The 25,905-nt window shown below is 38.2% G+C and overlaps 1 protein-coding gene across 9 annotated transcripts in view; it reads left to right on the top strand.

Annotated features, from left to right (window-relative positions):
• The window catches only part of EYA1 (EYA transcriptional coactivator and phosphatase 1), a 359,925-nt gene that overhangs the window by 266,471 nt on the left and 67,549 nt on the right, over positions 1–25,905 (top strand). For all 9 annotated transcript variants that reach the window (XM_059166236.1, XM_059166239.1, XM_059166237.1 and 6 more), the window contains 2 exons: positions 10,979–11,118; positions 12,481–12,564. In XM_059166236.1, coding sequence (XP_059022219.1) covers positions 10,979–11,118; positions 12,481–12,564 — 224 coding nt within the window. The remainder of the gene's footprint in view (positions 1–10,978; positions 11,119–12,480; positions 12,565–25,905) is intronic.

Raw genomic sequence — 25,905 nt, forward strand, 5'->3', positions numbered from 1 at the left:
TGGAGCAGCAACAGGAAGGCCAGTGTCACTGGATCACTCTGGGGTGGAGAGTGGAAGGGGCCTGGGGTAGGGAGGTAAGAATCTGGATCATAGAAGGCTTGTAGGCACGGGGAAGACTTTGGATTTTTTGTTTGTTTTGAATGAGGTGAGAAGTGTTTAAGCATAAAAGTGACATGGTGTCATTATATTTAAAATAGAATCTGTCTGCTTGTTGGACTTAGAATAAGCAAGAGAAGAAGGGGCATGGTGGTCACGCAGGAGATGGTTCCTGTGGCCCAAGAGGAGGGAGTTTGGGCAGGCTCAGATGATAGGGGAGGAGGTGGTGAATGTGGTCAGATTTTGGAGAGATTGGAAAGTAGAGCTATCAGGATTTGTTGGTGGATTTAACGTGAAGAGTAATAAGAGAGGAATCATGACACCACAGTTTTGGGCCCAAAGAGCTAAAAAAGGGCATTTGACACTTATTAATATGGTAGAAATGGCAAGAAGAGAAGGTATTGTTGGAGAAATCAGAACTTCTATTGAGCATGTGTTGTTTGTGGTGCCCTGGCTGTTAGAAATCCAGGGGAAGATGGCAAGTAGGTTGTTCGGTGGATAAGTCTGTTGGGTAGGAAAATTCAGGACCTAAATTTGTGGCTCATCACAGATGCTATTTAAACCTTACATGTCTGCATGAGTTGACCAGGGCAGCAAGCATAAATGCAAAACGTGGGAGAGCCAAGCATGGCGCCTGGCCTTGCAAACAAGAATGATTTGTTTCAAGGATTTTTTTTTTTTTTAATTTAATGCTGTCTATAAAGACCTTTTCAAAGGTTTCCAACTTTGTTGCCCTCTTACTGGGAAATGAAAGTAGCTGAGCGAATCTGTGCACGCACACACATTTCGTTGTCTGTGGTATTGCCTTCTGACACAGAGGAATTCAAGCAGGAAGTTTAGGCCACCACTGGAATTTCTCTAGAGGCTTGACAATAGTAGGAATTTCAGTTTTCAGCTCTGAGAGGGTCTGAGTAGAGAGGTTGATTCCAGGCAGTGCTCCTCCTGATGGCCTTACAGGAGAAGAGAATCCATTTTACAAAATGTCGTCAGAGGGCAGAGGCGAGCCTGTCGTCAGAGGGCTGGAGGTGAGCCTGCGAAGGAATGTTCTTCAGATTCAGTTATTAGAGGTCTCTGTTAGTCCAGGACATCTAAGTGCTCAGTGGGAAAGGCCTACCTGCCCCTTTGCTATTGGATCTTTCACCTAAATTTCCTAATTTTCCTGTGTGGTGAACAGCATGGCTTGACAATGGCTGGGCATTTGAATTTTTCTTAGAAAGACGGCTTAGCTCATCATCCAGTGTCCCTGATGTGCTTGCCTGCTGGGATAGCTTGTGATTGTGTCCTTCAGATTCTGTCAACTACAAAGAGTCCTGTAAGAAAGCATCCCCAAGGCCACACACCTAGAGCAGTGCCCAACCTCCAGCAGTTTCTTTAGGCTTGGTGCCTGCCTAGAGTCATTCTGCTAGAGACAAGGACACAAAATCACTCGCACGATATATGCGTCCAGTGTTCCTACGAACCCAAGGAGACTCTGATCTATTTTGCATGCCAAGTTACTGTGTTCATGAGAAAAACAGAACCTTGTTTGCATATTCAAAGTAGATATATATTGATACCATGACTGCTGGGGTCACTTCCCACCTGGGATAATATGTACTTTTAAAAAGTACGTATTAAATTAAATTCCTTTTCTATTTATTATCAATTCCAAAAAAATAAGCACCTTGTTTTGGACCTTGTTCTCCAGTTAGTTTGGCAACATGGTTCACTTATTACTTGTATCATGATGTTAACATTTAAGGTTTGCAGCAATGTTGAAGAAGCAATATCACCCAGAGTAGTAAGGTGACAATCACTTAAATCACATAGTCATAAGGGAGTCACTTCCTGGAATCTCATATTAACACACTATTTCCCTAATGAATACAATTATATACTCCCATAAGCCAAATCTGTTTGATAAAGGTTTGTTGAAACACCACCATACTTGTTTATTTTTTAAATTCAATTTAATTAATTTTAAAAAAAGTATTACTAGTTTGAGAGGTAGAGTTTAGTGATTCATCATTTGCATATGACACCCAGTGCTCATTGCATCATGTGCCCTCTTCAATGCCCATCACCCAATTATCCCACCTCCCCTCCAGCCACCCTCAGTTTGTTTCCTATGGTTAAGAATCTCTTATGGTTTGTCTCCCTCTCTGTTTTCATCTTGCTTTCTTTTTCCTTCCCTTCCTCTGTTCTCTACTGTTTTGTTTCTTAAATTCCACATGAGTGAAATCATATAATTGTCTTTTTCTGACTTATTTCACTTAGATTAACACACTCTAGTTCCATCCACATTGTTGCTAATGGTAAGATTTCCTTTTTTTTTTTTTTTGGTGGCTAAATAATATTCCATTGTATTTTGTATTCATCTGTCAATGGATGTCTGGGCTCTTTCCATAGGTTGGCTGTTGTGGACATTGCTGCTGTAAGCGTTGGGGTGCATGTGCCCTTTCAGATCACTACATTTGTATCTTTAGGGTAAATACTCAGTAGTGAGATTGCTGGGTCATATGGTTCCTCTATTTTCAACGTTTTGAGGACCCTTCATACTGTTTTCCAGAGTGGCTACACCAGTTTGCATTCCCACCAACAGTGTAGGAGGAATCCCCTTTCTCCATGTCCTCACCAACATCAAGTTATTACCTGACTTGTTAATTTTAGCCATTCTAACTGGTGTGAGGTGATATCTTAGTGTGGTTTTTATTTGTATTTCCCTGATGCTGAGTGATGTTGAGCAATTTTACATGTGTCTGTTGGCCATTTGTCTGTCTGAGAAATGTCTGTTGATGTCCTCTGCCCATTTCTTGGCTGGATTATTTGTTCTTTGGATGTTGACTTTGATAATTTCTTAATAGATTTGGGGTACTAACCAACCCTTTATCTGATAAAACATATGCAAATATCTTCTCCCATTCTGTAGTCTGTGCTTTGGTTTTGTCCACTGTTTCCTATGCTGTGCAAAAAGCCTTTCATCTTTAGAAGTCCCAATAGCTAATTTTTGCCCTTGTTTCCCCTGCTTTTAGAGACACCACCACCCTGTTCCTTTATTAATATTTTGCCTATGGTTGCTTTTCCACTTCCAATGGCAGAGTTAAGTCACACAAAGCCCAAGGCATTTACTATCTGACCATTAAAAAAAAATTGCTATCTTTTTCATTAACGAATAGAGACAGAAAAAAAAATATTGTGGGCAAGTCGACTCCATGCCTCTCTCTGGGTACCTATGTTATCTGTACCTCGCTATCCCACCAGTGGGTTTCACTGCCCTTTCACCTCACAGTGTAGCTATTTGAGAGAGGATTTCTGGGAAACTGAGTATTTGTGGTTTTCCTACTTTACTCATTGATTACAGAGCCCATCCTTGGAGTAAGAAGCAACCCCATATTTACCTTAAAGTAATCAAACTCAGCTTTATAGAGTAGTTTTGGGTTTTTTTTTTTTTTTTTTTTTTTTTTTTTACCTCATAGGAAAACCAATTTTTAAAATTATAAACAGAAATAAACCCAATGGTGGTTTAGGATTTGTTGGGCTTGTGGCCTCCCTATGGGAAATGTCAGGGTAATCAGAATAACCTTTCCTCATGGAATCAAAATTAATGTCTCTGCATTCTTTCTCTCAATCTTCCTAATTTTGGCTTGATTCATCCCATTTGAGAGGATTTTTATATATACATATGTTGATTTTGAGAGTCTCAAAGTTTGGGGGTGCCACATGGTCAGTTGCTGACATCTTCACACTCAACCTGTGTAACTGTCCGTATACTTAAAATGTTGAGTCTCAAACATGACAACACCTGCTTTTAGGAAAGTAAGACACCCTGTTATTTTTGTCTGAGTCTCCTATAGCAGCAAATGGAATACAACTATTGATTGCCATGTATCAGGTTCATTCAATCTAGGTAATCTCTATAAGGCTATTCCACAAAGCTCTGTACTTCCTCTTGTAATTGGTATTGTCTTAGCGTAGATTCAGGGTCTAGCCAGAGATAGTAGCTTTCCTGGCCTCAACCCAATTATCATTATATATGTGGCAAGAGCTGCCTGTCCACACAGAGTCTGGTTACTTGATTCTGTTTCAGAGGAGTAGTCTTTCACCTCAGTTAAACTTAGAAACAAGGACAGAGAGCTTCCATCCTCCCAAAGCAAAGAGAAGTGCGCTTGCAGGAACCCTGTATTCTACTTCCTTTACAACTACCACTGGCATATATAGTCCCAGGATTATAAAGTTAGATCAAAAATTCTCTGCTCCACTTAGAATAAATGCAAATGCTTATCCCTAAATCTTCAAGGAGTCAACCAGGCCAACAGGCTGTGCTTTATATAATGCAGGACTACATAAAAATAAAAAAAAACTTCTGTGAAGGAAGTCATAATTTAGGGAAATACCAGCATCATTTGAATATTTGAGGAGCTATCAAGTGGAAAAGTATCTATAAATATGAAAAAGAGGTTAAAACTTTTGTATTTATTAATAAAAGGAGTATAAAAAATTGCCAAGGATTTGGATAGTTCATAAAGGGAAGTATAATTTTCAAACCCATATTTGTAAGTATCTCCAATATGTCCTAATTAAAACCACTACTATTCTACACTGAATAAAATAGCAAGGACTTCTTTAAAACAATAATAATCATTGTGTGTAATGCTGTGGTAAAATTGACAGAATTTAAATTGATACAATCCTTTTGAAAACTATTTGGCAATGTGTATAAGAAAGTAGCTAACCTGTCCAGGAATAGCATGAGAACTAAAACCAGGTAAGGAATTTGCGCTAGGTACTGATGGATTCTGATGGTTGGTGTTGCCATGGTATTTTGTATAGATTAGTCTGAAGGTGACTATGTAAGAGGGAAGGAATAAAAGCTAACAGCTAGAAAGATGTGGTAAATATTGTATGTCACAGATAATAAAACTTTAAGGCTAAATCATCTAGGCTGTGTCCTCAATTTGATAGACCAGGAGGTTACAAAACATGGAAGAAATGTCCTTAAGACTCCAGGAGTCTTATATATAGGAGTTATGAACTCAGCTCAGAGAGAGCCAAGAGGAACTAAATGAAATCTTCTGAGTTCCAGTTCTGTTTTCCTTTGCAATATTGAAGGATTTATGGAACTCTTCAGTAATACTTACAAATGTAAGAATGTTAATGATCTTATGTAGATTCTAAAATTATATGATTGAATATGTAAACATTAATGTTTAAATAAGCTTTAAAAACAAATTTCTCATTTTGAAATATTTTGACTAGTTAGTAGGAATAATTAGGTAGGTAATAGAGCAACAGCCAAACTTGAGAAACATTCATTCTTTCAGTCATCTTTTTTTTTTTTTTTTTTTAATGTGTACTTGGTGCTCTGGACTCTCACTGCATTCTCAGAATATAAAATGAACACCACCAGCTTCTTTCCTCTAAGAGCAGGAGTAAGGGACATTTGCTCAAAATAACTCAAGTTGTTATCCACTATGGACGTAAATGATTGCAAAAATTGTATAACCCTACAACAGAGATAAACATAACTGCAAAACAGGGACTCAGATTTAGATAGAAAATTCATGAAGAACATACATGAACTTTAGGTGTTCATGGGAATTTCACAGACAAATCAGGGGAGGGGTAGTAAGTATAAAGAAAGAGCATTCTAAAAAAGTGGAATAGCATGTTCAATGTCATCAAAGAGCATGACATGCTCAGAGAACTCAGAAAATTAGGTGTGACTGTCTGAAGAGAGAGAAGTTGGACTTGGTGGGACTTCTCTGTATTTCAAGGTAGCTAACATGGTAGAGTGCTAGTGTCATGCACCAGTTCTAACTACCTTTATGTGTATACTGGTTTTACTTTTCTCATTTATTCTGATTTTAGAGATGATGAAACTGACTCATAGAAAAGGTAATTAATTTATCCAAAGTCATACTTCTCATAAGCAGTGGGATTGTGACTTGAAACATGGCAGTTGAGTCCATAGCTCAGTGTCTTAAAATCCTATAATCTAGACTGTCCTTCCTATTCTACCCTAGGAGTTTTAAAGTTTTTAAAGTTTTAAAGTTTTCTGTCATGTTGGTGTAGGTGGTAATTGAAAGGTTGTGGGTAGGAAGCTTGAAAGCCGCCTGTTGCAAGAATCAAGGCAGGGATGATGAGAGCCTGAACTTGGAATAAAAAGTATTCAAAAGGTAAAATCCACAAAACTTAGTCTAGATGATGGAGCTAACAAGTAATTTCTGTCTTGAAAAACTGGGTAGATGTTGGTACCATTAAGCAGACTCATTAAGAGAGAAGGAGGCTCTTGCATGTGGAGACAGCTTTAGTTGTGGTGCCCATGGAGTATTCAGGTAGAGAGGGTTAGCAAACACTGAGATGTTCAGGTCAACAGATCCAGAGGCTTTAGAATCATCAGCCTGGAAGTGATCATTGAAATCCCTCTTACAAATACTACAAACTGCTGAGAGCTTGTAGTGAGATAAGAGAGCCATAGAGAAAATTCTCCTGCACTGCTGCTCAAGATATACTCCACCAGCTGGCCACCTATCCACTTTGTTTAGTAATAGTCCATGTGACATGAGGATTTGCTTCAGAATATAATCAACAGCATCGCTGAGCACACTGTGTACTTCAACTACTTTTTTTAATCTTAGAGAGACTTTTGATGAAGGAAGCATCGCATTAACATCGTGATACAAGCTTCTTATTTTGTCCCAGATCAATTTGAGTATCACTAATACAGAAACACTAACATTTAAGCTTTGGGTAGAGGAAGAGGTCTCTAAACGGACAGAAGTAATAGTGTGAGTGGGAGAATGAGAAGCAAACGTGGGAGGACAAGAAGTCAGTTACTCTAATGGACCCCAGTTTAGAAGAGCCAGTGGTCAGCACAGTCATAGCAAAGTGCAATAAGACTAAGAACTAAAATATAATTATTGAATTTGGCCATTATAGGGTCTTCAGAAACAACTCCTGTTTACTCTTCTACCTTCTGCTATCTCATTTTTATCCTTCTAGTCCACCACCTCCATACTTCTCAAATCTATACTTCTGCCATGTGTGCCAAAGTTCTCATTGACTCTAAATCTCCAAGTACTCTTGGAATCAGTCTTCACTTTAGCTTATCTTTAGGCTGATCAGATCAGCCAAATTGATCACTCTTTCCTTCAGGACATACTCTTTCCTCTACAACACACTAACCTGTGTTTTCTTCCTCATGTCCTACCCATTTTTCTCTGCCTGTCCCTCTACATACCCTCCATGTCTTTAATTATACCCATTTCTTTAATCACATTATGTATGGCATCAATTTACAAACCTAAACCCAGCCCACATTTCTTTCCTCAGCTTCAGAGCAGTCTAGCAGCCTACTGGACATCTTGAATACCGCGGACTCTTCAAGTTCAGTATGTTCAAAGTTGAATGTGAATTCTCATCTACACACTTCCCTATAATCCCTTCTTCCTAAACCCATGCCTTGTGCCTTATACCTTCACCTTCCCTGTTGTTAAACCACTAACATCGCCCACTGAATTATCCTCCTGGCTGGTCTCTGCTTCTCACTCTTGACTTGCCACCAGCACCTGCACCATAGTGGAGCTAGAACCATCTATTCAAGTTGGAAATTTGATTTCATCCCTCCATTCTTAAATTCTTTGCCTGCCAATCCAGCCTCATCTCTGTATTCTTCCTCTGTAGAATCAGGCCAGATTAATTTTTTTTTTTTTTCAATTCTTTGACATTCTCTCTCCTCTCCTCTCCTCTCTCTTTCTCTCTTTCTCCACCATCACACATGCTCATGTCCCTGCCTGGAGAACATTTATATTCCATTTTTTACTGGTAAGTTTGTTCTTCATCTTCAGGACGCTTCTATAATCCTGTAAATCTTAAGTTATATGCACTTGCTCTATAGTTTCCCAGCACTCTACCTTTCTCATGTCATGACCCTTTCTCTATTGTTTTCTAATCTCTTATTTTTGTTCATAAATCAGTACCTTCCTCTGAATTTTAAGCTCCAAAAAGACTATATCTGTATGGTACATCATCATACTTCAAGCTCTTGGTACAGTGCCTGAAATAGTATGGGCATGCAGTCATTGTTTGTTAAGTGAAATAAATGCTCTTCTATTTTCACATTCATTATCTCAGTGGGGGTAAAGTTGAATAATTTGGAAAGGATTTTAATGAAACATGAGATTTCAGTGGATTAGAAGATTAAATTATTTGTTGAGTTGTTTTACACTAATAGAAGGAAGGAGAATAGAGTCAGGAAAGCTGGTTAGGAGAGTAGAAGTGTTTATTCCCACCTCATAGAACAAAGAGGAAGAGATTTTTTTAAAAATCTAGCTTGCATTGGGGCACCTGGGTGGCTCAGTGGGTTAAGCCTCTGCCTTCAGCTCAGGTCATGATCTCAGGGTCCTGGGATCGAGTCCCATATCGGGCTCTCTGCTCAGCAGGGAGCCTGCTTCCCCCCTTCTCTCTCTCTGCCTCTCTGCCTACTTGTGCTTTCTCTCTCTGTCAAATGAATAAATAAAATATTTAAAAAAATAAATAAAATAAAATCTAATTTGCATCATTTAACTTTTATATTCTTTCTAATAAGTTGAGGCCTATAAGGGGTGTGTGTGTGTGTGTGTGTGTGTGTGTGTTTTAATATTTAGAAGTATCAGATTGTCCATATTTAAGGGCTTCTTTTCCACCTGGAAAAACTTTAGATAAGATAATTAGGAAATCTACCTGTATACTTTGCTCATTGAACTTAGTTTCTTTGGGGATAGGTTTATAGAATTGAGTAATCAATTTAATATTCATTTTTATTTAAAAAAAAAAAAAGAAAGATGGAATACATTTTTTAAAAGATTTAATTGGGTTTTAACACAGGAATAAAGAAATATACTCCAAAAACTAAAGGAATGAGTAATCCATAGGAGAAATCTAGGGTAAGAAAACCTTGGAAAACCTTGGTAAGATGAAACACATGGTGAAAAAAATTCGCCCTAAACTAGCTAGAAGTCAAAGCGAAAGACATCATATGATATGATACATTGCTTCACATCTTTTAGCTTCTTCTCAATTATGAACCTCAAAAGGTGGAGAATTCACAACTGAAGATGGACCTTGCAGTCAAATACTTGAAGTACGAGTCAAATTTAGATGCCAGTTATGCCAGTTGCAAAGTAAATGTTGTTTTGACACTGGTAAAGAAATTGGCATGTGTTCTGTCTCAGATGGTGGCTATCCAGGTTTGCACAGAGATGTAGTTACAGATTTTTTAAAGAAGGAGGAGGTCAAGACTTTTTCTTCAAAACACAACTTTGAATTCTCTGAGCTCCTTAAAAATATGTATTTCTTCAGAGGCCTAATTCTTTATAAAACATGGAAGGCAGATGCTTGGCTTTGAACGTTTTGAGGAGAGGATACCACAGTCCTCTGTAAGAAAAGGATCACATGTGGATTTGGAGAATGTTAAAGTTTGACCAGCCAGCACTGTATTTTGATAGTTCTACAAGATAGGTTAGCTCAAAAATGCATCCCATGGAACTACATATGCTGACGTAGTGAAAAGTTGTTTTGGACTTTCTGGCCATAATTAATTAGCAGGTTTGTATGTTATGATGGTGGTTCCTGGGTACAAGGACCCCATGACTGGTGCATATGAAGAAGTTTGCTGTCTTGTTTTCTATGGCAGAAGACATGCAAAAGCCTCATCCAAAAGAGATAGGAATCTGTTTGGATTTTAAAGTTAAAACAGAAGATATAGGGCTGTTCTATGTGGTTTAGAAGTGGAATTTACTCTGTTGAAGTCCATTCCTATCTATTTCACCTCCTAAGGCTTAAGCCTTAAACTTCGAAGTAATACTGAGACCACATGGTTTGACACACGGCTGGCCTTCTGGATATAGTTAGGGATGATAGTATATTAATAGAGGCTACCAGATATTCAGCTGTTCTCACTACTTCTCTGTTTGGTGAAATGTAATATAAACAACATCTCAATAAGAATTATCATTCCTTATACCACCTTGGGAGAGTCCAAACTGTATCCAGAAGAGAAATCTGGCAAAGCATTTGGGGAGGTAGAAGTTGTTTAATGCATGGACTGGAGAAAAGAAGAAACTGTAAAGGGTTTTTGCTCATTTTGGAGTAGGGTAAGAGTGCTCCTAGCCCGACTCTATAGTCACCACTACTCAGCCATTCCTGTAGCTCGTTAGGGGTGATTCTTTATTTTGTCGTTTCTGTGATTTCTCTGAGTTACCCAGGTGAGCAATTTTAATGTGCTCTCTGTTTGGGATTTTTGGTTCAGAGACTAAGATACCGTGAGAATCTGTGATGGATGCTCTCAAGGTATGGGTATTGCCCATATGTCTGTTCTTCCTTATCTTGCCACTCCTTTGTTCTCACATAAAATGAGAGAGAAAAGGAGATTTTGAAATTTTCAAAGAAACATCTGCCTTGGGAGTCAGTTTTTTCCTGTCCCAGAGTTGATTTTTCTTTTCTTTCTGTGAACCAGAAGACTTTCATAGGTGGGAGAGTGGCTGATAAGGCACCTGTGTGAACCTCTCTTGGTATGGCTGGGCCCTGCTTGTGTGGAATGAAAGAAAAACACGTACGTGGAGGTGGGGATGGGTGAGCTTTGTCTCATCATGGAGAACCACAAAGAAAAACTACAACTTCCTACAGCCTCCAATTTTGCACTATCAATTAATTTTTTTTCATTTCTAATCACACATTCTTTCAAAAGAATGGATTCTTGGTATTCAGTATCTCAAATTATTCATCAATGGAGGTAAACAGCAACGAAAGGGAAAAGAATGAAATGTGTTTTACTCATCAAGCTTCCCCCAAAATTAAAACAAGGTTGATCTTGACACCATGGTAATAGAACCAAAAGATGAAAGGCCTTTCTGTATTTCTACAGAGTACAGTACAATCCACAGCCCATCAACACCCATTAAAGACTCAGATTCTGATCGATTGCGCCGAAGTTCAGATGGGAAGTCCCGCGGACGGGGCCGAAGAAACAATAATCCTTCACCTCCCCCGGATTCTGACCTCGAGGTATGTCATTGCCAGTGCCCTGGTAAATAACAAGGTATCTTGGTAGTTAAAGGGTAGTTCTAGACATCTGTAATGTAAATGGCCGTCATCAAGATGTCCAAATGCTTTGTAACTGCTTTCTTCTCTGTATCATAAGTAAAGCATTTTCTTTCTCTTTTCTTTTACTTATAGTTAAAAATAATCATTTCTGTTTTCTCTACCATTTTAACTACATGTAAAGTATCTGGTTATTTCTCTTTAAAATAGTAAATTATATCCTTTTGCATGAGGAAAATTCTTTTATACTGTTCTATATCATTGTCATTTTAATTAAGTGTCATACTAAAAAGACTTACTAAAATCCACTTTGAAAATTAAAGACACACTCATATATATTGAGAAAGGAAAACCTGGGATGTTCTAAACTGAAATGGTAGTCATTTTATGAGACCTGTTTTGGTGGAGTTCAAAAGCAGGAGGGATTAAATAAAACCTTGAAGGGTAGATTTCATAACCTTGAATCCACTGCAATTAGTTTCTATGTTTTGCCCAGTGAAATCTGATGGTGGAAAACATGATTATTTTGGCTGAAAAGATGGAAATTTCCCAGCAGAACCCATGTGTATGAATATATATTGGTATGAGTGGAAAGGGGAAGAAGACAAGTAGGCTTGGGAGGCCTCTGTGGTATCTCGAAGATGTTTTTGAAGTGAATTCCTTTAAATCTGATTCCAAATAGCCTGAGTGTATCAAGAGCCTGTGTGATGTGTCTGCTTAAGTCTCAAGAAGTTATAAACCAGGCAGGAGTCATACATAACCCATCCATGTGATAACAGTCCAAAGGTAACAGAAGGTGAATAGTTGATGTGAAGTTTTAGGTTTTAGGTATAGTTTTTTAATACTTGGCTTGATGAAAATCAAACATAAGATTCACTATTTTAATGCTTCTTAATAAGCAGAAGAGGTAAGAAAAACGCTTGAGTTTTAATTTATTGGCCTCTCTCTGTCTCAAGAAGTTATAAACAGACTAGTTTTAGCTCATTGTTCATTTTTTCAGAAGAGTAAACTAAGAATATACTTCAGAAGTAGAAAGAACATATATTATTATTTTTTGCTTGTATTGATGTCATGAAAGGACATATATTATTATTTCTTGTTTGTATTGATGTCATTAATATAATTATTCTTTTATATCTCACCTGATGCTATACTCTGGAGAAAAGCTAGAGGATGCTTTTTGGAAAAGTTGTATTTTAAAAACACAGTAAATTCAGGTTTTTCTTCTGTCTTCTATTTTAAGAGTGCTTATTTATGTTGAAGTGCACTGAATAACAGGTTTCTCAACCAAGGGAAAGACATATTGATTTGGTTCTCTCTTTGTAGAGGGTGTTCATCTGGGACTTGGATGAGACAATCATCGTTTTCCATTCCTTGCTCACAGGGTCCTATGCCAACAGATATGGGAGGGTGAGTACCAAGAGTTTTTAATTTCTTTAGAATAAATATGCCTGGAACTGAGTTTTTTTGTCCAGATGGGAATGTGGTTTAACTTTAAATAATAAATCTAAAGTATGGAAGGGGAACGTCTTAATTTATTGATAGAGTCCAATATATATGTAAGACAAAAACATATAAATGAACAAAAGGAGTTTTTTTAGGTCCTTAAAAATGAGAAAAAATTATGCAATTAAGTTTATTCTGATTTCAGAACCTAATGAATAAAAGTGTTTGGAATATTGTTCTAGGATGAAATAATAAAATATAGAGAAACATAGAACAATTTTTGGTATTTTTTATTTGCACCGTTCTTTTACTTTTATTATTCATAACATATTCAGTGGAGCAAATATTTTACATGTTCTTGTCTTCAGTGATTAGCAGTTTTAGTATTTTACTTTCAAAATACCCATTATGAATGTCTTTATAAATCCCTATGTCATGAGGCTAAGGTACGTGAATGGTGTGTAAAATTGGGCCTCTGAACGCCAATTGGACAAATACTGTTGTTACAATACTTACCTTGGTGTGGTATATAAAAAAGAACATTACAGGGGTGCCTGGGTGGCTCAGTTGTTGGGCATCTGCCTTCAGCTCAGGTCATGATCCCAGGGTCTTGGGATGGAGTCCTGCATCAGGCTCCCTGCTCAGAAGGAAGTCTGCTTCTCCCTCCCCCACTCTCCCTGCTTGTGTTCTTCTCTCACTGTCTCTCTCTCTCTCTCTCTCTCTCTCTCTCTGAGATGGGTGGATGGATAGATAGATAGATAGATACAGGAAGGAAGGAAGGTTGGAAGGAAGGAGAAAGACAGAAAGAAAGAAAGAAAGAGTATTAGAGACTGCCTTCTATGAGTAGACATTCGGCCTCCATGCTCTCCTTTTGAGCTTCTCAAAAACCTGAGAAATTCTTTTTGATTTATTTCTTGGTGGTTTCATAAACTTTTCCTACACAAAAACTGTGTTGTTTAAAGTGGTGATAGGTAATTTCTGAAGTTATCCTGTGAATATGGTATTTTTCATTTTTTTAATCTTTAAAGAAATCATTTTACAAGTCTAACATCATTGAAGCCATTGGTTCAGAGCCTTAGGAAGTGAATTCTGTGACTTGGTGACTCCAGGTGTTTATCACAACTAAATGTTAAAATTGATACCCGCAAAATGCATCCTCTCAATAGAGATTTTATCCTGGCACCCATTCTTTCGATACATAAATATTGAGTGCTGCCATGTAGGTATAGTTTGTCAGTGAAAGTTGAGGAATTATCAGTTGAGCTTCACAATGCAGCTTTCCTTATCTTAACCCTGGAGTTACACCTAACCCCCCACCCCAAAAAACGGCTGGAAAAAATGCACATTTGTAAGAACAAACATATTCTGGAATAATCTACCCTTCGAATTTCTATTCAGAAATAAGTTATCTGTAAAGCAACAAAATGCCCCATCTTATTGTTAGATTTTCTATAAGAAGGAGACAGTGAACAAAGTACAGTATGATTATTATTAAGAAAAAAAAATAAAGCCATAGAATCAATCATTCAAAGAAAATCTCTACTCTGTGGCTAGCACATAATAAGGATCCGATAAATATTAGCTGTGGCATGTTTTGGTCTTCCTCCTCCTGTGAATATGATTACTAGTATTTCTATGAATACTATTACTAGTATTTCCACAAGACTACTACTTAACAAACTAAGGATTAGTAGCTGAAATATCAATGTATCATTAGTAGGAAGAATCCTGAAGATCTTCTTAACCAAACCATTTTAATGTCCCTACAACTAACTCTTAAGGAAGAAAGCATTGAAATGAGCATGTGTTTAGAACACCAGCATTTGAAAACCATCCAGAAAGTGTCGAATCTTTGAAAGCTTTCAAATTAAGGGCCAGATTGATGCAAAGAGAGCTGTCTTGATCAGGGCTCTGTTCACCACTGAAAGGCGCCAACTTTGGGTGAGGCGGTAGGCATCCCCATGACCTAATGACCTTGTGTCAATCCCAGGCTATAAGTCATTGGTTTGCACATGGAATTCACACCTAACCTAGAAGCCACTGGCAGCTTAGGGTTTTTCATTCAGACCCTCAACAATATCTAAACAAAGCATTACAAGTACCACAAATTTTATTTTTAAAAGTATCAGCCATCAGTATTTTGAGGTTTCATCAAATAGTATTTTGTTATTTTGTTTAGTTTTCTCATCCTAGAGCATATGATAAAAAGTTTTATCTCCTATAATTTTCAAAACCAAATGTATATATTCTTTAGTATGGATGACCTGAAATATTTAATGTAAGTTAACCATTCATTTATAATTTGGCAGGGGTTGGGAAGAAAGTAACCTTGGAAGGCATGTTTGGGGAAGGTCTTCCTGAGTATGACTTTGAACCAGAGGTCAGAATAAAAGAGGCTGGTTGATAATGTGGCCATCAGGGGAAAGAGAGTTCTAAGCAGAGAAAGCAGTGAGCACAGAAGCAGGAAACGGTTTGATGTTAAAGGCAAGTGTGGCTGAGCTCAGTGATGAAGGTGCAGATGAGGGCAAGTACAAGGCATGTCAAGAGGGTTAATCTCATTGCACATCCCAGAAGAATTTACTGAAGGACTTCAAGGGAGGACATGAAAAGATCTGATTCAAATTTTCAAATTATTTTGGCTGTGTGTGAAGAACAATGGTGGGGGAAGAGGGTTGGGGAACTGAAAGGAGGTAGGAGTGACCCAATGGACTAGCAGTAGAGATGGAGAGAACTCACTGGCTTCTGGATTCTATTGGAAGTAGAAAAACAGGATTTGTAAAGGATTTGTCTTGTACTGGTGGTCAGTAATAGAGAGGAGTGAAAAAAACATTCCCAGGTTTTTGTCCTAAGCAGCTGGGAGCCTAGTTGTGTATTTGTTGAGATGAGGAAGACATCTACTTGGACCAGGCAAGAAGGTGGTTGGAAGGTGAGCCTGGGACATGTGGGAAAGGACAGGTCTTCAGATGACAGGTTTAGGGTCAGCAGAACACAACTCTGAATCAGAAGGTCCTCAGACACTCTTAGTATGATTTCATACTAAATGTTTGCAAACACCTCTTTTGCACTGAACACCTGTTGTCTCAATGTCATGAGGCATCCCTTCTAAAGACACATTGCTGAGGATGTTGAACTGGAGCCTGCAGCATGCAAGGAGGCTTGCTTGATGTTCTTTTGATTAGAGAACTTTAGAGTCAGGAAAAATTTGCTCTCAAATCTGATAATCACGCCTTGTAAAAATATGTGGTTCAACAAGGATTCTTCCAAACAATAATAATAGCCAAGCTGATCTGAACACTTTGCCTCCCTTTCATTCCTTTCACTAAGGAGAGCAGTCTTAAAGCATTGAAGGGCAAGCCTTTTTTCTTGGAGCATAGTTTTGGTGGTGTCTCTGAGCATTGTTAAGGGAGCATGTGGTTGGGCTTACTCTACAGGCATATAAAGAAATGAATGCCTGACAATGTGATAGCTGTTCTGTCTCTATGGGAACCAGATACTTGAGAAGTAGCTTAGTCACAGTAGCTTAGGCAACTCAATGAGTAGGCCATTCAGTAAGGGGATACAGGATCTGGTTGATATAATGCAAAATTAGGGCATGTTACAGCAATATGTACAAAAAAGTTTGAGAATGTCCCACCTTCCATGTAATCCTAGCTGTGGGAAGCAGGCATGTTGGGCATTATAAGGAAGTGTTTTATAACAAAGGTGATGGGAACAAAAAGGGTGCTAGGTACATGACAGGTCTGGCTAGGGAAGAGAAAAGAAAGAACATATTAGCATGAAAATGAAGTCCATGGGTGTGTTACCACAAATTAGATTGTTGTTAATCATGTCTATCCTAGCTTTTTTGGTTTAATGCATTTTTAAAAGATGCTTTCAAACTTATCCATGTCCCCCAGTTTTGCTGAAGAAAACAAATCTTGATCTTTTTTCCATTGAATGCCCTTGTAAAATTAGACAATATAATCCTGTTGTTAATATCAAATCATATACCCCAAACTTGTATTCCAAGTAAGTATTGGGCTGATGTCCCAAGCCTGGTTCCTTCTTGTGGGAGGACTCCCCAAGATATCTATAGCCAATGGCGTCATTGTTTCAATACCTTATTTTTATTGTTGTTTAATACCTGTGTCTCATGAATTTGGGCTAGAAATGTTCCTAAAGATATTGAGCGTCACTCCTCATTTTACACAAAAACTTAAACAGGAACACTTGAGATAACATAAAATGTAACATTTTTAACTGTAGGCCCTACTTATTAAGAATTTCCTATGTGCCCAATACTCATTTGATTCACCATTCATGCTCTGAAATTGCTATTACCAAGCCCCTTCTACAGATAAGAAAACTCAAAGGGTTAGAGATTAAATGTCTGACATAAATTAAACACTAATTTTGTTTTAGTGTGATTGAACCTTGACTATCAAAAAAACACAAAACAACCAACAAAACACAACCTTGAATCTGGGACATAGTGGCCAGGGAGTAATATGTTGTACGGTCTTTAAGTTTATGAAGTACCAATGGGAGATCGACCTATCGTGAGATAGAAGCATCAGAATTGAATTCATATAGATCTAGACTCAAATCCAAGCTTTGACTTTTCAGTTGACCCTGAGTAAATTGTTTATTCCCACTGATGTTCAGTTTCTTCATCTATAAAATTGGCAACTTGACTTGCCAAATTGTTTTAAGAATTCAATTTTAATAAGCCAGCACTATGGCTTATTAATAACAATAACCCTATAATGAAAACAGCATGTGTCACTGATTGATCATGTATCCATTCTCTAAACATTTGTTTTATAATGCACCAGACTTTTGGAAGGTTGCTAGTCACCAGTGTGAATTTAAATCAACTAAGCCCTCCCTAGTGAGTGTTGACTAATCATTTAGGACACTGAGTAGAGAAAAAGTTGACAGCAGTTGAGAGAGCCAATTTCATTCGAACACGCCTGTTAACCAATATAGGTTACTGTTCTTACCCTGTTGCAGAGAGAAACACTAAACTCCAACAAAATCTTTTGAGGGATGATCTTCTGGGGTAGCTGGTATAGATACCGAATTCTTGGCATAGCGCCAAAATAGCAGACACACAATGTCCTCCTTGGATTGTAGAGGATCTGGTTACTTAAACAGAATAATCTCTCTTTAGGAAGCTCCGAACCAGAGGCTGGGAAATATTTATTAGCTGACCCTTTACCAAAAATGAAGGTTTTATGGGCCATATGCCTTCATAACTGCTCACCTTTGCCCTAAGAGTGCAAAACAGCCACAGACAATAGGCAAATGAGTAAATGTATCTGTATTCCTGTAAAAGTTTACTTGTAGTTCCTAAATTTGAGTTTTCATCCATCATGAAGTATTTTTCTTCCATTGGGTTTTAAAAATCAAGCCTAAGGGTCTAGGCCAGGAATTGACAGACTGTATTCCATAGGCTAGATCTGGTTTGTGGCTTGTTTTTGTTGGGCTTTCAAGCTATGAATGTTATTTAAATTTTTAAAGGATCATGAAAAAGGAGAGGAAGAAGAAAGAGAATATGTGTCAGAGACTTCCTATGAACTGCAAAGCATCATATCTTTGTCTCTCCCTTTAGAGAAAAAACATGCCTGCCTCTACTCTAGATTGTGCTCTGAACTTGGTGGTGCTTTATTTTGCTCCTGCCCTTGGGACATCAGGACAGTTCAGTGATACACACTGTGGCCACCTAGATTGTAAACTCAGTGCAGGTATCATGTGTCTGTGTCTGGGTCCCCACTGAAGCACAAGCCAGCACATGAATTTGTTAGGGTAGGTGCAGCAGCTGTAACAAATAGGCCCAATATGTCATGACAATAGAAATTTGTCTCTTCCTTAGTTAGTGGTCTCGAGTGGATCTTCCTGGTTACTTGGTTTAGGTAAGATTTGGTCACACAGATCATGGTTGCGCCATCTCACCATCTAGCTCTTAGGATTCTGTGATCACTGTCATCAGCTTTCTAACCCACAAGAGGAAAAGGCAGGGGGAGCTAGAACAAAAGGCTACACTAACCAGACTTAGAAGGGGCACACACTTCTGCTTACATGGCCCGGGGCAAAGGAATCTAGGAAAGCAGAAATGGCCCAGCTGTGTGCCAGAGAAAAAGCAGAGAGTGAGTTTGGGTGGACAGGTGGCCAGAGCAACCATGGTTCTCAGTGAAAAACTATTTGATAAATGAGTGAAGCCCAAAACACACTTTCCACCACAGCAGAGCAGTGCCCAAAGGCAGTGTGACAGGTGTGCAGCAGAGTATCGAGTGGTCAGTTCAATCCCAGAGCACGCTTTCCTGATTTTGTTACTTTCTTCTTTTCATATCAATGCTGGGTTAAACCGAAATGATGAAATAATTCATGGTTCCAAGCAGAACTTTTAGATACTGTGGAATGACCCAGAATCCAAACTCTCCAAACAAAAAGCTTTTAGTTTTTTGTTTCAAAAAGATAGTGTTTTTGACTGTCAGAGGGCTGTCCAGCTGAAAGATCCTCCTCCATTCATTTCTTTGTCCTTATCTTGATGGTTATTCTCTTCCTTTCACTGCCAGCCCCTTCCTCCTAAGTGGCGGGCCGTGAAATGTGTATTCCTGCTACCTTATTGAATGTGGCCTTATTTTCCTGCAGACCTGTGAAAGGGAACACAGTGAATGAGCACAGACCACAGCTTTCCACACACAACACTGACCTGCCACCACCAGCCTTGGACTTCCCTCATTCTGTGGCCTTAGGATAGCCACCTTCTTTCTCTGAGTCTCACTTGCTCTGTCTTAATCTTCCCATCTACAAAATGAAAGCAATCACAGCACTGCTGGGAGAACAGTGTAAACCAACTAGAAAAATATTTAGAGGTATTCCATCAATAAGAGCTTTTGCTTCCTTGGGGATTCTGAGAGGGGAGTGGACAATCGGAGAGTCAGTATTTTGTTGTTGCAGGTAGCAGAGCGGAAGAGGTGGAAGCAGAAGATAACCATTTAGGGAAACCATAGGCCAAATGGCTGGAGATCGACCTGTAAAATATATCTGGAGGACCAGACCAGCAGAAGATGAGCAGCACATAATTTATTGAAATGGCAATAAAAATACCGTACCTTTGTTGAGCTTGTAGAGTTTACACATCTATCTCACATTTATTATCCAGCTGATTTCTTCTTTTTTTTCCAGTGGGGAAACTGGGTCTCAGAAAAATTAAATGATCAGCTTCAGAGAACACATCTATTAACTGACAACAGCAGGAACCTAATCTAGTCTTGTGATGGGTCCATTGCCCCCAAAGGAGGACGGCAGGGAGCACTGAGTGCCAAGATTTTGTGCTGTAGGTGTGGGGATGCCACGGACAGTATAAAAACAGCAGAGGGACCTGATGGAATTACACAATTTGGAAGACTAGCCTGATAGCAGAGTAGATCATCACAGTTCTCCTGGTAGGAAATAATAAAGGCCTAAGAAAATGGCTGTAACACGAGGATAGAGGGACATAGGAGAGTGGTTACGGATGAAATCTAGATAGGTCTTTTGATTGGATTAGCTCTTGAGGCTTTCGCAGGCCCTGTGTGGGTCCTTATGTGTCCAGGCCAATTTGGCTGGGTCTGCTCTGGTTTTCTTCTTCTTCCTCCCACTTTGTACCATTTCTTGGCAGTTGTCCTATGTTTGGGATTCACTGGGCTTTCTCCACAATCAAAATTAATCTTTGGAATGGTGAAGTTCTTTTTCTTACTTTCCACGTGGGTATTATTTTCACGATGTTGAAAGGGAGTCTCTTAAGGAGAAAATTAAAGCAGTGGGGTGTCACATATCTAATCAGTAGAAATGACCTGATTAGCCCCACCACAAGTTTGGGTTTGGTTTTGTTTTGTTCTTTTTTAATCATTCAGTCAGTAGTTCAAGCATGGTTTATTTTTCACGTGTATACACTCTCTCATGATAATCCAGATTATTCTTTAATTGGCTTCAGAACTATACCCAGCTCCTAAAACGTGGCATTTTATGCCAGCTGTTTAGTGATAGGAGCTTCTCAAATTGCAAGAAGTTAATATTCCATTTGATGATATTGATGACTTTAGACAGGTGGAAAGAAAACAGTGGAAACTTTGGGTCTCACAGGTTCTATAGACCACTTCCATAACACTTCCAGCGATTTTTTTTTTGAAAGAAATAACATTTTTGCATAATTTTTTTTTTCTCCTCTCAGATAAGAAAGTTAATTTTCCTAATCTTCTCTTTAATCCTTCCCTTGTGAGCAGCCAGCATGGGGCCAGGAAAATAGGTCCCTCCTGTACTTAGAGTGCCCATTCCTGTTTTTCAGCTTCTTTTCCCCCAAAACAAAAGATCCTGCATGAGAATTTATTTTAAATGACATCCAGGCCTTGTTTGTGGCTGCAAGCTTAGCATTCTAAATAAGGACTTGTTGAAGGGGTCCCAGACAGGTATTTTTGGGTTCATCTGGCTGGTGCTTCCCAAAGCTGTGTTGTCAACTTGAGCATACTTTACAAGATTTTCCCATTGACCAACAAATCCTCCTAAACCTGTCCACACTGTTATCATCACACCTCACTGGGCCACTACAACGGAGTGATTGCTTGCCAAGGGAGGCTTAGCTGCCCACACAGGATCAGGGCAGATATGGTTTAGGAACCGTATCCTTTGTTCTACAAATTCAAAATCCAAGTACCGTATCCTGAAGAACTAATTGTGCTTTTTGAAATAGTTGAATCACCTTCTAGTATCTCTTTCTAGCCTAAGATTAATTCTTTAAACAGCGTTTTCTTAAATATGATGTATTCTATTTTTGATCCAAAGCAGAATAGCAATTGCTAGGAGTTTGTATAGATTTGATCTCATAGATATAATAAGGCACACATTCAAAAAAGAGAGACACAAAAGACATTTAGCATATATTTAAAATGTGCTTATAAATTGAAAATAGAATAGATAAAAATTTAAAAGTTTTTTATATATATACACGTAAATACACATATATAACATATAACATATATGTGTATTTACATATATATATAAAACTTTTAAATATATAACATATATTTGTTATATAAATTTAAATATATAACATATATGTGTATTTACATGTGTATATATATATTTTTTTCTTTTTTTTTTTAACTTTCAAAAAAATAAATCCCCAACACCATAGGTACTTTGTAGAACCCAATTACTAATTCAGAATGCTGTGACTATCTAAAATTGGAACAATAAGGGTGCCTGGGTGGCTCGGTTGGTTAAGTGTCAGACTCTTGGTTTCAGCTCGGTTCATGATCTCAGGGTGGTGGGCTTGAAGCTCCATGTGGAGTCAGCTGGAGATTCTCTCCCCTCCTCCTCCTCCCTCACCCTCTGCTCCTCCCCCTCCTCCCTCCCAATAAATACATAAATAAAATCTTAAAAAAAAAAAAAAATAAGATTGGTGGGGCGCCTGAGTAGCTCTGTTAGTTAAGCAACTGCCTTAGGCTCAGGTCATGATCCTGGAGACCCGGATCGAGTCCCACATTGGGCTCCCTGCTTGACAGGGAGTCTGCTACTCCCAGTGACCTCTCTCCTCTCAAGCTTTCTCTCTGTCTCTCAAATAATAGTTAAAGAGAGTCTTTTTTTTTTTTTTTTAAGATTTTATTTATTTATCAGAGAGAGAGAGGGAGAGAGAGCGAGCACAGGCAGACAGAGAGGCAGGCAGAGGCAGAGGGAGAAGCAGGCTCCCTGCCGAGCAAGGAGCCCGATGTGGGACTTGATCCCAGCGGGATCATGACCCGAGCCGAAGGCAGCCGCTTAACCAACTGAGCCACCCAGGCGTCCCTAAAGAGAATCTTTTAAAAATTTTTAAAAATTGGAACAATAACTTGGGTATTAAAATATTTCTTAAAGGTTTCAACTTTAAAGAATTTAAATCGGACAAGCGTCTATTGCCTTTTGTGCTTGCTTGATTTATCTTAGTATTATTTTTTCTGCTTTTCAGTTTAGAAAAATAAGATAGTAAAAGAAAAGGAATAAAAAGGCAAATGCCCCATGGTATGTCAGTAGGAACCAGAGTTACATCTTAAATAGTAACAGTTTTGGGTGCTTGGCTAGCTCAGTCAGTAGGGAATGTGATTCTTGATCTCAGGATCATGAGTTCAAGCCCCACAATGGGTGTAGAGCATACTTAAAAAAAAAAAAATTTTTTTTTTAAATAAGAACATTTTTTTTTCTGTTAATGCTGAGCAAAAAAGAAAACTTGCATCCTTATTAATATTTGGCACTATTTTTTATTGTTCTTATAGTAAAACTGAAATGAGATTGTTATTCTTTTTGGACTGTACATGATCTGATGTAATATTTGGCACTTGTGACATTTTTAAGCCAAAACTAAAAATCTAGGGAGACATCTTTTAATACTATTACATAAAAGGAAGATTTTTTATGGTTAGTTGAATAGCTAGTTTAAAGATTTCTAGAGAAAGAAGAAAGTTTTTTTATTTTTACACTCAGAGAAACATTCTAGATCCTGTTCTAAAAACCCAAGCAGAGAGAAATAGGTTTTCTTTAAACTATCTGTTTTGAGGCTTGAAGGACCATGGACACTCTGAGACACACAGAGAAGTAGAATTTTTGAGATAGTAAATGAAAATGGGTTAAGAAAATAATTTTAAATCAGGCTCAGTTCTGCCTGTGGGGGATGGGGTTGTGGGGGGTGATTCATGTTTGACATTAAAAATAGATAAAATTGCCATTTGAAGCTAGGGAGTGAGACTTGAGGACGAGTGCATATGACCCTTCAAATATTTTTTGCAGCACTTACTTAAAAGAAAGTTAAGATCAAGTATCATGTACAGAGGCGCCTCGGTGGCTCAGTCAGCTGAGCATCAAAGTCTTGGTTTTGGCTCAGCTCACGATCTCAGGGTTCTGAGATTAAACCCCATATCAGGCTCTGTGCTCAGTAGGGAGACTGCTTAAGATTCTCTCTCCCTCTCCCTCTGCTGCTCCCCCTGTGCACGCACACATGCACTCTCTTTCAAGTAAATCTTAAAAAGAAAAAAAAAAAAAAAAGAACCAACCAAATATATACAAATAATGGAATTAGCAATGCAGTTGCAACTACAATATTTCTCAACATAAATGGGCAAAAAAAAAATCTGAGAAGCATGAACTTCCCCCTGGTCACGGGAATAAAGCAAAAGTCATATAAGAAATTACCCACTTCCCCCCACCAGCGGGGACCTAGAGGAATTCACCGTGACGTCCCTATTGGCTAAGGTGCCCTGCTAATACCGTGTGGTCTCCATGCTGGGGCTACCCCAAATTTAAGACTCTGTCAAAAGAATTTGTCATAATAGGAGGCACTTAGTACCTTATCCTTCTGGCAGTAGTTTAGCTGTGGGTAATGATCACTGAAAACATCCATGAAATAATTCAGAAAATTGTACTAGCAAATGGCACTCTTCTCAAGTTGCACACACAAAATTCCCTATGTTACACAGGCTATCGTACCCAAGACACACACCTGATTACCCAGCCTTCTTCTGCCTGAGACACGATTTGTTTCCTGGCCTGACACTAACAAGTTATTCATCAGTCTTCCATAATTTCTTAAGCAAATATATTTATAGTATGTATTTGTATATATAATATATTGTGTATATATATATATATATTATATAGTGTATATATATAGTGTGTGCATATATATGTAGAACAAATGTGTATATATAGTATATATTTTTAATTAGTATATATTTGTATATATAGTGGTGCTAGCCACAATTCCTGCTTTCACAGAGCTTATAAATTAATAAAGGGAGCTGCTGGGAGAGAAGGGGTAACTCTTCAACAGTAGTCTTTCCCTGGGGCATGACTGTTCTGAAGGAATGCCACTAGAAATCCACAAAGAATGAAACCACAAGATCTCCAAAGGAATAACAATATTACGAAAGAAACAAGTCTCCTTGTGTTATTCCTGACAGGCATTCTCTTCCAGTAGCAATAATCACTTCACTAGTTAGAAATAGCCAATAATAGGATGTCAGATGATAACACTAGTCTTGTGGATGAGGAAAAAAAAAAAAAATCAGGATCCACGGGAGCCGTACAACCAAAACATAAATGCCAGAGGCCCTAAATGAGATGCTTCTAGGGTTACCACTATTCTTAAATTACACTGGGAATTCTCCTTTGCAGCCGATCAGCATTGCAATGTGATACCATCATTCCTCAGTGCATGAGACGGAGGTCCTGTGGCTTCAATTATAAATGTAGAAGTTCCCCTGGTTTTCTGGAAGTGAACATCCCATGTGATAAAAATTAGGAGAGTTAATACAGGCAAAGCAGTGTCTGACATAGATTCTTGTGTATATTCTAAAGCTCACTTAAGCCTGGGTAAGGATTACCAAGCAAAGCCTTGTGCCTTCTTTTCAATAAACGGTGATAGGCTGAGGAACTCTGCCAGGCTTTTGTAATTTTGACTTTTAAAAAAATTTTTGGCGTTTTATAATATAGCTTGAGTGTGCTGTAAGTTTTCAAATTAAATAGCCATAGTTTCATCACCAAAATGCAACCAGTCTTATCTTGGTGAGTATTTTTTCTATATTTAAAAAAAAATTATTATACTGACTTCTAAACATATAGAAAAGGAGATGGGATAGTATAATGAAACTCATTGTAACCTTTCTAAACTAACAATGTCAAATCCTAGTGACTCTTACTGTATCTGCCTCTCACCACATCCCTCCCCTGCCCTGCTCTGTCCTATGATTATTTTTGAAAGCAGATCCCAGATATATTATTTCATTTGTGTATATTTCTAGTATATATTTAAGACTCCATTAAAAGAATTTTTTAGAATAGAAATAGTAGATGGTACCCAGTACTTTAGTTATCTAGCAAATTAATAGTAATTTCTTTGTTATTCAATGAATAATTAACAGGTACATTTCTTTAACTCTAATTCATTTTTATGTTAAGTTGTGATAAAGTACATACCATGTAAACTCTACCTTCTTAGTCACTTTTAAAGCATTTTTTTAAAGATTTACTTATTTATTTTGGAGAGAGACAGAGAGGGAGGGGCAGAGGGAGAAGAAGAGGAAAGAATCTCCAGCAGACTCCCTGTTGAGCCCAGAGCCCAACTCAGGGCTCAGTGTCACAACCCCGAGATCATGACCTGAGCCAAAACCAAGAGTCTGATGCTTAACCGACTGAACCACCCAGGCACCCCCTTCATCATTTTTAAATGTATAGTTCAGTAGTAGTAGATCTATTCACTTTGTTGTACAAGCAGTGTCCATGACTCTTTTCACCTTGCAAAATGGAAAGTCTATA

This window comes from Mustela lutreola, chromosome 3, assembly GCF_030435805.1.
Source record: "Mustela lutreola isolate mMusLut2 chromosome 3, mMusLut2.pri, whole genome shotgun sequence".
NCBI lineage: Eukaryota > Metazoa > Chordata > Mammalia > Carnivora > Mustelidae > Mustela > Mustela lutreola.